Source organism: Rhinolophus sinicus, linkage group LG09, assembly GCF_036562045.2.
Source record: "Rhinolophus sinicus isolate RSC01 linkage group LG09, ASM3656204v1, whole genome shotgun sequence".
In the NCBI taxonomy this organism is placed as follows: Eukaryota; Metazoa; Chordata; class Mammalia; order Chiroptera; family Rhinolophidae; genus Rhinolophus; species Rhinolophus sinicus.
In genome coordinates this window covers 83811871-83824866 of record NC_133758.1, presented here as the reverse complement: position 1 = coordinate 83824866, position 12996 = coordinate 83811871, and the positions used below count along the sequence as shown (strand labels likewise).

Sequence of the window (12996 nt, the reverse complement as noted above, 5' to 3'; positions counted from 1 at the left end):
CTGTACTAATTAAACCATGTTAATGATTAACACATTTTAATGATTGCTATCTTAAAATATGGATCGAATTTTCAATATTAAGCTTTTCTAATTTTTTTTATTTTTACTTATTATTTTTTTTATTGGGGAAGGGGTACAAGACTTTATTGGGGAACAATGTGTACTTCCAGGACTTTTTTCCAAGTCAAGTTGTTGTCCTTTCAGTCTTAGTTGTGGAGGGCACAGCTCAGCTCCAGGTCCAGTTGCCGTTGCTAGTTGCAGGGGGCGCAGCCCATCATCCCTTGTGGGAGTCGAACCGGCAACCTTGTGGTTGAGAGGATGCGCTCCAACCAACTGAGCCATCCGGGAGCTCAGCGGCAGCTCCGCTCAAGGTGCCGTGTTCAATCTTAGCTGCAGGGGGCGCTGCCCACCGTCCCTTGTGGGACTCAAGGAATTGAACTGGCAACCTTGTGGTTGAGAGCCCACTGGCCCATGTGGGAATTGAACCAGGAGTTAGGAGCATGGAGCTCTAACTGCCTAAGCCACTGGGCCAGCACCTCTAATGCTTTTAAAAGGGCACCCTGAACTTTTCTAGCCTTGAAATAACATTAAAACCATTTGATATGTTCTGTGTTAAGGGAAAAGGCTGGAAAATATACAAAAAGCCCTAACGGCGGCTTTCTCAGAGGCGGCGTGGAGGCAGCCTTCTGTCCTTCTGCTGGATGACCTCGATCTCATTGTTGGCCTGCCTGCACCCCCAGAACACGAGCACGGTCCTGAGGCCACGCAGAGCCAGCGGCTTGCACACGGTAATGGTAACGCATCCACTCACTGGTTTCAGGGCTTTTTCTTTTGTCAGGCAGCATTTTTGGTCTTAATGGTAAATCTCTAATCAGAGAATAGAATATATGCTATGTTACATGTTGCTTTTGAGCTTCTGATAGCATTCTACAGTTGTCCTGTATTAGCAAAGTTGGTAGAATAAGAGCAATGTGAATATTCTATAACTTCATGATTAGTCTTTGGGACCTTTTCATTCTCCAATACTGATTAGAAATTGCTTAATTGGGTGAGGTAATGTCAGCAACATGGCATAAAGGGTCCCCCTTGAAAGTTACAACAAGTTGAACGGCTATAATTCAACAAAGGATTCCCTATGCAACACACAAACATGTCTGAGAGATCCGCGCATCAAAACATCTGAAGGTGGCGAATTAGGGCAAACAGGGGAGGAGGGAAGGGAGAAGTTCCGAGACAGGGGCTGCTGATGCAGCCTGGAGCCACTGTGGTCCCAGGAGAAAGGAGGTTTGAAACTGCAGGTGCACTCTCTGTGGCCCCAAGCATTCCTGCCTGAGTGGTGCATATAGCATGGCTGAACACAGTGACTGAGGCAGAGACCTCGGGGTGAAGACCAAATACAGAAGTCCTATAATTGTGGTCAACAGCTCTCACTTTCAGGCGGAAAACAAAGCCACGGAGCCTGGCCACCTTCCCTCACCCTCCCAGAGCTCACCTCCCCCACACCCTCCCATTGTGGGCAGCAGAAGAAACTAGCAGTGTCAGATTAAAGAGCAGAATATCTACAGCCCTGAGAACTGGAGAGACAGTTCCTGAGCGGCACACACACACAACAGCTAATCCCAGTGACAAGGGAGGAGATATAGGGGCGAGGCAGCTGTGGTCTGGCATTCGCTATTACTCAGAGGAAAATAAAGCCACAAACACACCAGCTGCCTCCTACAGCCCATCCACCTCCACCTGTTGTGGCTGATCCCACTAGAGGCATCCAGGGCTGCTGAGGCACACAGCTCTGCCTCTCACACAGCTCTGCATCTGGCTGCAGGGGTAGCACTGGGATTTCAGGGGCCCAGCATGTCATCACCCACCACATACTCCCACAGGCGTGGTGCTGAGACCAAGGTGACCTAGTCACAAAGGAGATACTTGCCTCCCCAGAAAATCTTGCACTGCAAGAAGCCACAACAGGGCAAGAGAAAAATAAAAACTCCAGCGCCACCTACTGGAAATCAAAAGAAAGACCTCTTTGTATCAACCTGCTGCAGAAATCATTCCTGTAGATGCCCAAGAAGAGAAATAACTCATCAATTACCATGAATAACCAAGGTAACAAGGCAGCTCAAAAAGAAAATGAAAAATCTCCAGAAAACAAACTTAAAGACATGGAAATATGTGACTTAAATGACAGAGAATTCAAAATTGCAGTTCTGAAAAAACTCAGTGACATGCAAGAAAACTCAGGCAGTTTCATGACCTCAGAAATAAAATCAACAGACAAAATGAATACTTGACCAAAGAGGATTGAAATTTTAAAAAAGAACCAAACAAATTCCAGAGCTGAAGAACTCAATAAGAGATGAAGAATGAAATAGTGAGCTTAGAAACATGGCTGACCAGATGGAGGAAAGAATTAGTCATATCAAAGATAAAAATTTGGAAATGATGCACATGGAAGAAGAAAAAGACTTGAATGTAGAGGAAGTGAAAGAACTCTACAAAATTATCTGACTTCATTAGAAAGAGCAATATAAGAATAATGAGTATACCAGAAAGAGAAGAGAGGATGAAGGGAACAAAGAGCCTATTCAAATTGTCGATGAGAAATTCCCAAATCTATGGAAAGAACTGAATCCTCGAATCCAAGAAGCAAACAGAACACCTAATTACCTCAATCCTAACAGGCCTTCTCCAAGGCACATTATATTGAAGCTGTCAAAAATTAATGACAAAGAATTTTCAAGGCAGCCAGGGAAAAGAAGAAAAAGGAAAGCCTGTTAGATTATCATCAGACTTTTCAGCAGAAACTACAGACCAGGAGGGAGTAGAATCAAATATTCAAACTATTGAAAGAGAGAAATTACCAGCTAAGAATAATACATCCAGCAAAGTTATCCTTTAGATATAAAGGAGGAATAAGGACTTTTCTAGATACACAGAAGCTGAGGGAATTTTCCATCACAAGGCCTGCATTATAGGAAATACTGAAGGATATTGTTCTACCAGAAACAAAAAGACGAAAGAATACAAAACTATGAGTAAGATTATTAACAGACAGATAGAAGCAGGAAATGACAACCCCTTCACAGAATAGGGCACTATGCACCTAAACATAACATGCAGGGTAAAAGAGATAAAAACATTAAAAAAAAAAAAAAAAAAAGACAATTTGCTAATGCAACTCAGACATGAACTCAGACCACAAACGGATAATTTGTGACAACAAAAACAAAAGGGGAGGATGGTAAAAGTCTGAATTTGCAAAAGGGAATGGAGATAAGCATGCTGAAGAAAAAGGACTACAGTATATATGAAACTTTCTTTTACAGAAACTTAATGGGAACCACTCAGAAAAAAAAAAAAAAAATCCAGACACACATAACAATAAAAAAGAGGAAACAGGGGAAAAAATCATAGACTACCACCAAACTAAAATAACAGACAGAAACACAAAGGCAAAGAAACAATGGAGACACTGAGCTATCAGAAAACAAAAGATAAAATGGCTATGGGAAATCTTCGTATATCAGTAATCACCCTAAATGTAAATGGACTGAATTCACCAATAAAAAGGCACAGAATAGCAGATTGGATCAAAAAAACAAAACCCAACCATGTGCTGCCTCCAAGAGACACATCTCAGCTACAAGGACAAATATAGACTCAAAGTGAAAGGGTGGAAAACAAAACTCTAAGCAAAAGACATCCAGAAAAAAGTGGCATAGCCTTACTTACATCTGATGAAAGAGACTTCAGGACAAAAGAGGTAATGAGACAAAGATGGATATTTCAGTGATAAAGGGGACAGTACAACAAGAAGACATAACACTTATCAATATATATGTCCCCAGTCAGGGAGCACCAAAATATATAAAGCAACTACTAACAGAACTAAAGAGAGAAACTGACAAAAGCACAATTATAGTAGGGGACCTAAATATGGCATTGACAGAAATAGATCATCCTAACAGAAAATCCATAAGGAAATATCAGCCTTAAAAGGCACATTAGACCAAATGGACATAATTGACATTTACAGAACCTTTCATCCTAGAACACCAGACTATCCATTCTTTTCTAGTGCACATGGTACATTCTCAAGGATAGACCATGTGTTGGGACACAAAACTAGCCTCAGCAAATTTAAAAAGATTGAAATCACACCACACATATTCTCTGACCACAGTGCTATGAAATTGGATATCAACTACAAAACAAAAGTGGGAAAAACCATAAATACTTGGAGATTAAACAACATGCTGCTAAAGAATGACTGAGTCAAAGAAGAAATGAAAGGAGAGATCAAAAGATACGTAGACACAAATGAGAATGAAAATACATCCTATCAAAATTACTGAGATGCAGCGAAAGCAGTAATAAGAAGGAAATTTATGTCATTACAGGCCTATTTCAAGAAACAAGAAAAATTCCAAATAAACAACCTAACATTACAACTTAAAGAACTAGAGAAAGAAGAACAAATGAAGCCCAATGTCAGCTGAAGGAAGGAAATAATAAAAATCAGAGCAGAACTAAATGAAATGGAGAACAAAAAATAGGAAAAATTAATGAAATAAAGAGCTGGTTCTTTGAAAAGATTAATAAAATTGACAAATCCCTGGCTAGACTCACTAAGGAAAAAAGAGAAAAGACACAAATAAACAAAATCAGAGATGTAAAAGAAGTTATGATGGATACCACAGAAATATAAAGGATCATACAAGAATATTATGAAGGACTATATGCCACTAAATTCAATAACGTAAAAGAAATGCAATGCAATATATAGATGATGTATTATAGAAATGTATACTTGAAACCTATATAATTTTACTAAGCAGTGCCACTCAAATTTAATGAAGATTAAAAAAATTCTTAATTGTACAGGTTTACTCTTACTTTGTTCATTTGACAAATACTTGTCCGATAAATATTTTGCACAGTCCGTAGTCTCAATATCTATGAGGGAAAAGAAAAGTAAATGAACAATTTTAGTTCAGAATACTGGGAGTAATAATGATTGTGTTGAGTGCTCTTTCTTGACTAGGGATTGCTTTGTACTCCTGCAGATATTCTCCTGGTTTTACAGGTGAGTAAAGAGAAATTTAAATAGGTAATGTGACCAGGTGACACATCTAGGAGGTGGTCGGATATGCTCTGCTAGAAGTGTATACAAGGTACTATAGGAGCACATATCCCAAACTGGCGGTGGTGTGGGGTAAGGAGTTATTAATATCAGGGAAGGTTTGGAAGAGTTGAAACTGAGATGAGTTGGTGGAGGAGTAGAAATTAGCATGCAGTAGCTTCATACTAATGAAGAAGCAAAGAAGTGTGGTCCACAGACAAAGGCACAGAGGTACAAGAAATCATGGTGTTAGGAATACCCCACTTCTGGAGTTTAGAATTCAGTGAGAGGACTGGAGAGCAGGGGACGGCACTGGAGGATTTGGCAGCATTCAGCTGCCTCAAGGTTCTTGGGAGCCAAAATAGATACACAATGCAACCATAGTGGTTTGGGGTTATTATAAACTATTGTTAATCTCTCATTTTGAATCCTGTAGCATGTGCAAGATTTGTTAGTCTGGTGTTTAAGGGAATACTGCAGATTTTTAGCTCAGGACTCAGATATATGTGGTCTGACAATTAAGTTCTTGAACTTATCAATATATATGTCCCCAGTCAGGGAGCACCAAAATATATAAAGCTACTACTAACAGACCTAAGAGAGAAACTGACAAAAGCACAATTATAGTAGGGGACCTAAATATGGCATTGACAGAATGCCACAGTAACATGTAGTATTACTACATGTGCTATGACCACAGTGCTATGTAGTCTGTGGTAACTACCTTTTATGATATCAGTGGGATTATTCATTATGAATTTTTATGAATTTGTACCAACTGGACAAACAGTTAACCAAGTTTACTATTTGGAAGTGCTGAAAAGGCTGCATGAAAAAGTTAGCCTGAACTTTTTGCCAACAATTCATGGCTCTTGTATCACGACAATGCACCAGCTCACATGGCACTATCTGTGAAGGAGTTTTTAGCCAGTAAGCAAATAACTGTATTGGAACACCCTCTCTATTCACCTGACCTGGCCCCCAGTGACTTCTTTCTTGACTCGAAGATAAAGGAAATATTGAAAGGAAGGCATTTAGATGACATTCAGGAAAGCAAGGGTAATACGATGACAGCTCTGATGGCCATTCCAGAAAAAGAGTTCCAAAATTGCTTTGAAGGGTGGACTAGGCACTGGCGTCGGTGCACAGCTTCCCAAGGGTAGTGCTTCGAAGGTGACCGTAGTGATATTCAGCAATGAAGTATGTAGCACTTTTTCTAGAATGAGTTCACGAACTTAATTGTCCCACTTCATATGTTACTAACGCCTGTTTCAGTTTTGACCTCATGCCAACCAAACCTTGCAAGATTGGCATGTAAAGAGATTGTTCAGGAAGTCATAGGAATATGAGGTGTATTTTGCTTAATTAACAGAACACAACATGAAAATTTATCATCCTTTACATTTATTTGATAAGATGCAGAGGGAAGGAACACTAGGCATTGTTCTGAGTATACAACCTGAGTTTACAGTGCCTCCTATGCCGTTAGATGGGTTAGAGCCTGGCCTATATTAGGTCCTCAATAGGCAAATGAATGAATGAATGGAAGATTTCATTTTTAAAAGGAATGAAGGAGCCATACCATTCAGACTCCGCCTTAAAGCTCGACTTGAGGTTATTATTTTTAATGAATGTATAATTTTAAAATTTTATGTTTATATTTGCTAAGCTCTTACACTATATTGCTTAATTCTAGCTTTGAATGACATGATGAAAGAGTTTATTTCCATGGGAAGTTTGGTTGCACTGATTGCCACAAGCCAGTCTCAACATTCTCTACATCCTTTACTTGTTTCTGCCCAAGGAACTCACATATTTCAGTGTGTCCAACATATTCAACCTCCTAATCAGGTAACCAACTACTTGTGAAGATTGTTGAAATGTATTCTCCTTTATATAAATTGTTTTTCAATTTTATTACTTATTTATGGCTTTACACTTATGCTTATGTTAATGATCTTAAGGATATTTAAAAGGTGACATTTGGTGCATGTTGTGCTTAGAAACACAGTTTTCAGTTATAACCATCTAAAGTGTTACTGTGTACTTTCCAAGGAAATGGCTTTTTTGAAAACAGAGTTTCTTTTTTTTTTAATTAAAGTTTTCTTTTTTTATTCCATTTAAAAACTACAAAAACCCTAAAAATTCTTAACTGCTGGCATTTCCCATTGGTAAAGTTTGTAAATACATTGTGGAAATTAGAATTTTTTTTCAGTTTTATTGAGATAAAATTGACAAATAAAGTTGTATATATTTAAAGTGTACAACATGATAATTTGATATACATTGTGAAATATTTACCACAATCAACTTAACACATCCACCAACTCTCATAGTTAACCTTTTTAAAGCATTTCTTCTTAATGAGTAAGAGCAGTGAGAAATACAAACAGATGTCTTTTAAAAATTTGATTAACCTTTTTTTTTTACCAGCACTAATATTTTGTACCCAGCACCCAAACCAGCATGTGGGTTTTTTTCTCACACCACCAAGCAATTCTTGGACACCAGCTGGGTGTCCTACAATTCAACTCAATTCTAACTTCTAACTGCCTACCTGGAGATAGCATCAGATTCCACAGGTTAAGGGCTCAGTCCTACTAGATGTCCTCCACTTGAGATGCCAATTTCAAGTCCAGGCTGTCCTCTGCACTTCTGACTGGGTAAATCAGTCACAGGTCCCACACCCACCGCATTGGGTTCGATCAATTTGCTAGAGCCGCTCATACAACTCCAGAAACTAGTTTACTCACTAGACTGCTAGTTTATTACAAAGGATATTAAAGGATGTGAGTCAGCAGCCAGATAGAGATATGTAGGGTGAGGTCCTGTCCTCACAGAGGAGCTCCTGTCCTGGTGGCATTTGGGGCCCAGGACCATGGCACATGGAATCCTATGGTTCAACAACTTGGAAACTCTCTAACCCCCTCCTTTTGGGTTTTTACTACGGCTTCATTACATAAACACAGTTGATTAAATCATTGGCCATTGGTAATTGATTCAACCTCCAGCCCCTCTTTCCTCCTGGGAAGTCAGGGGGTGGGACTGAAAGTTTCCTCTATTCATGGGTTGGTTCCCCTGGCAACCAGCCCCCATCTTTAGGTGCTTTCCAAAAGTCACCTCATGAACATAAACTCAGATGTGGTTGACGAGTTTGATATGAATATCAAGACACCTTTATTACTTTTATCACTTAAGAAATTCTAAGGGTTTTAGGAGATCTGAGCCAGAAACAGTGACTAAGAGCAAATATACTTTTCATATTATAAATCACACTATCACAAGTACATATGGCCAATTGTCCCCTCTGAGGACTTGTGTTCATGATGGTGTTATTGGCAGTGACTCGAAGAAACATGTTCTGGGACTGGCAAACACATTTTAACTTCTTTTTTAAAATTACTACCTAGCATCTACCCTAAATATCAGACCCTGTGCTAATTAACTGTTATTGAAGAATAAAGGTGTTATATCTATTAAGCATAACAGAATGATAGTGGTATTGGTCATTCAATATGTTTTTTAGAAACAGGTTTTATAGGAACAACAACAAAAAAAAAACCACTCTTAAAGGAACCAGCTACTACTAGAAAGGCTTCTTATTGGAGAAATAGTGATCAATGTAATTTTTTTACAACTTTATTGAAGTATAATTGAAGAAAACAAACTCATTATTTAAAGTGTACAATTTGATCACTTTTAACATGTATATACCATGAAACCATCACCTCAATTAAGGTAGCAAACATTTCCATCACTTCCAGAAGTTTCCTTATACCCCTTGGCAGTGCATCCCTCCCTCACTCCATCTGCAGAAAACCACCAAGCTGCTTTTTGTCACCGTTGATTATGTCAACCTGATATTTCTCAAAATCTATGTACTAAAATTTACAGCTGAGCAAAATCAGAAATTTGCATTTTGTGCCTTTTCTCTAGGAACAAAGATGTGAAATTCTGCATAATGTAATAAAAAATAAACTGGAATGTGATATAAACAAGTTCACTGATCTTGACCTGAAACATATAGCTAAAGAAACTGAAGGGTTTGTGGCTAGAGATTTTACAGTGCTTATGGATCGAGCCATACATTCTCATCTCTCTCATCAGAGTATATCCACCAAGGAAGGTATGTTTTACTATTAAAACCAAAATTTGGAATCTCCATCCCAGCGTGAAGAAATAAAATTGTAGTAAGGCAAAAATTAAATATATTCCATTTACTAAAATAAGCAGTTATTTGCATAGAAAATGGGCATGGCCAGCTAAGTTGATGGTATATTTTGAAAATTCATATACAGATATGACTACCAAAAGAAGTTTTATTTATCTTTAAACAGAATTAGTTTTAACAACACTGGACTTCCAAAGGGCTCTCCAAGGATTTATTCCTGCATCTCTGCGAAATGTCAACCTCCATAAACCTAGAGACCTAGGCTGGGATAAGATTGGTGGATTACATGAAGTTCGGCAGATACTCATGGATACTATCCAGTTACCAGCCAAGGTATTTAAAAAAAAATAAAATCAAGTACTAACTCCCAGAAGAACCACTGAATTACTGGTTTTGACTTTATGTGTTGGCTTGCCCAGTCTGATTCAACAGGTATTTACTGAGTTACCAAATAAATGTCCAGCACTATGTTTGGTACTCTAACAGATTTTTAAAGTATTTGATGTGCTCCTTTCCCATAAGAAGCTTATAAAGAAAGATGGGGTGATATTTACATTAAACACATTTTTTTTTAAAGATTTTTATTGGGGAAGGGGAACAGGACTTTATTGGGGAACAATGTATACTTCCAGGCCTTTTTTCCAACTCAAGTTGTTGTCCTTTCAATCTTAGTTGTGGAGGGTGCCAGTCAGCTTCAAGTTGTTGTCCTTTCAGTCTTAGTTGTGGAGGTGGCAGCTCAGCTCCAGGTCCAGTTGCCGTTTTCTAGTTGCAGGGGGCACAGCCCACCATCTCTTGCGGGAGTCGAACTGGCAACCTTGTGGTTGAGAGGATGCATTCCAACCAACTGAGCCATCTGGGAGCTCAGCAGCAGCTCAGCTCAAGGTGCCGTGTTCAATTTTAGTTGCAGGGGGCGCTGCCCACCATCCCTTGCAGGAGTCGAGGAATCGAACTGGCAACCTTTTGGTTGAGAGCCCACTGGCCCATGTGGGAATCGAACCGGCAGCCTTCGGAGTTAGGAGCATGGAGCTCTCACCGCCTGAGCCACTGGGCCAGCCCCAACAGTAAACACATATTGATGTGAATTTCATAATTCTTGTGTTTGGCTTGACTCACTCAGATTGTATTAAACAAAATGAATTGTCAACTGGGATTTGAACAGAAACAGGAATAAGCTGAGAGTTGGAAGAGTCATCTAGGCCACGAGAACTGCTGGATTAAGCAATATTTCCAGACTCTGATGTCAGTCCTGGAAAGGCAGAATTATCAGGCATCATAGACCAGGCAGATGACAGGATAAGGGGGCAGATACAGCTTGTTCTTCAGAAGATCAGAAGGTAGAGTTTAGGGGGTAGTGCATTTGGATCAGAAACCTGAGTGATAAGGATCCTGGCAGGAGATCAGGGACACAGGCAAAGAGGTAAAGAAATGGGTAAGGACCTCAGTTAATGTAACTAGACGGCAAGTCCTGGGAACTGTGGCCGGGGGCCTGGGAAATGAGTGCAGCTCAAGACTGTGGATTAAAGCCTGTTTGAGAGAACATGGGTGTGGAAATACTTGCCAGAAGGATCATTACCCCAAATGCTGGGTCTGGGCACCAGGCATTAGTATCCAGATACATAGAGGCCATCTGCATAACTGCTGGCCTTGGGGCCTCTTTCATTAGAATGGAGGTACAGATGGAGTTAGAATTTCATCAACAGGTGGAACTAAACAGGCGCACCTAATAGAGACCAGGATATTGCTGACAGTAGCCTGATGTTTGGCTCACCCGGTTCAAGTTTCTTTGCTCTCTGAGAAGTTAGTGATTTAGATGGTAATTTAGAAGCAATCACTTGTTCAGCATAGAAACTCTTGGGAGATTTTGTGGTCTATTATTATTACACAAGCTTCTCTATTATTTCCTTTCTTTCACGGAATATAGTTGAATATATATAGCTGTCATAACTCGCTCCGTGAGCCATATAAGAGGAAGGCAGTATACTGGTTATAAGATTGGTTTTTGTTTTCTTAATGTAGTACTTTTATAATGTTTTTCTAAAAATAGGAAAAAATGGGGCCGGCCCGGTGGCTCAGGTGGTTGGAGCTCCGTGCTCCTGGCTCCGAGGGCTGCCGGTTCGGTTCCCACATGGGCCGGTGGGCTCTCGACCACAGGGTTGCCAGTTCGATTCCTCGAGTCCTGCAAGGGATGGTGGGCTCTGCCCCCTGCAACTAAGATTGAACACGGCACCTTGAGCTGAGTTGCCTCCCGGATGGCTCAGTTGTTGGTTGGAGCGCAGGCTCTCAACCACAAGGTTGCCGGTTCAACTCCCGCAGGGGGTGGTGGGCTGTGCCCCCTGCAACTAGAAAACGGCGGCTGGACCTGGAGCTGAGCTGCGCCCTCCACGGCTGGGACTGAGGGGACAACAACTTGAGGCTGGACGGAGCCCTCCACAACTAAGATTGAAAGGACAACAACTTGACTTGGAAAAAAAGTCCTGAAGTACACACTGTTCCCCAATAAAGTCCTGTTCCCCTTCCCCCCAAAAAAATAAATAAATAAAAATAAATAAATAAATACAAATAGGAAAAAATGGAAAGTTCTGATGCAGCTTTTGCATTTGATGTAGAATGTATCCCCTGGTCCAACTGGGAAAAATCTAAGATAGTTCCTTTGAGTTTATTTATTATTTTGAGTAGGAATTTTATTTTCTATCATTGCACTGGTAATAAAGGTGGCAGTTAGCACCATCTGAAAATTTTTTTTCTATACATTACTCTTTAGCTGCTGTTTAGTCATTTGTTGTAGACTTGAGCTCTTTGTTATATTTTTGTATCTTTCAGTACCCAGAATTATTTGCAAACTTGCCCATACGACAAAGAACAGGAGTATTATTGTATGGTCCTCCTGGAACAGGAAAAACCTTACTAGCTGGAGTAATTGCACGAGAGAGTGGAATGAATTTTATTAGTGTCAAGGTATGTTTTTCATTTAACTTTCTTTTTTCTCTTTATTTTTTTATTGAGGTAAAATTTATATAACATATAATTAACTATTTTAAAGTGTACAATTCAGTGGCATTTAATATAATCACAATGCTGTGTAACAACCTCTCTCTAGTTCAAAACTTTTTCATCCCATTCTCCATTCCCTCCCTCTCTTGGCAGCCACTAATCTGCTTTCTGTCTCTATGGATTTGCCAATTCCGGATATGTCATATAAAAGAAATCATGAACTATGTCACCTTTTGTGTCTGGCTTCTTTGATGTAGCGTAACGTTTTCACCTGAATGGCTATGCCACAGTTTATCTGTTCATCATTGGTAGACATTTGATTTGTTTGCACCTTTTGGCTATTATGAATAATGCTGTTCTAAACATTTGTGTACAGATTTCTATGTGGACAAATGTTTAGGCTGCCAAGCTGTTTTTCACAGTGATTACACCATTTTATACTCTCACCAGCAATGTACAAGGGTAATTCTTTCTCCACATCCTTGCCAACACCATTTATGTTTCTTGATTGTAGGTTAGTCTCATATTTGGAAAGCTAGTAGGAGCAATAATCCATTTATTAGTTAAAGCTGTGTGCGAGACTGAATAATCATCCACCTCTCTTTTGTAGGGCTTATTATATTCTTGCTTAAGGCAAATCTTCATGCATTATAAATAGAATTTTGCATAAGTATTCAGATAAAAGAGCAAACTGTACCTGAAAGGAGAAGAAAAC

At 39.6% G+C, this 12996-nt stretch overlaps 1 protein-coding gene across 4 annotated transcripts in view; it reads left to right on the top strand.

The window, feature by feature from the left end:
* PEX1 (peroxisomal biogenesis factor 1) overlaps positions 1 to 12996 on the top strand; it is a 61158-nt gene that overhangs the window by 28929 nt on the left and 19233 nt on the right. For all 4 annotated transcript variants that reach the window (XM_019716789.2, XM_019716803.2, XM_019716785.2 and 1 more), the window contains exons 12-16: positions 618 to 788; positions 6816 to 6970; positions 9056 to 9245; positions 9457 to 9623; positions 12111 to 12245. In XM_019716789.2, the coding sequence (XP_019572348.2) occupies positions 618 to 788; positions 6816 to 6970; positions 9056 to 9245; positions 9457 to 9623; positions 12111 to 12245 (818 nt within the window). The remainder of the gene's footprint in view (positions 1 to 617; positions 789 to 6815; positions 6971 to 9055; positions 9246 to 9456; positions 9624 to 12110; positions 12246 to 12996) is intronic.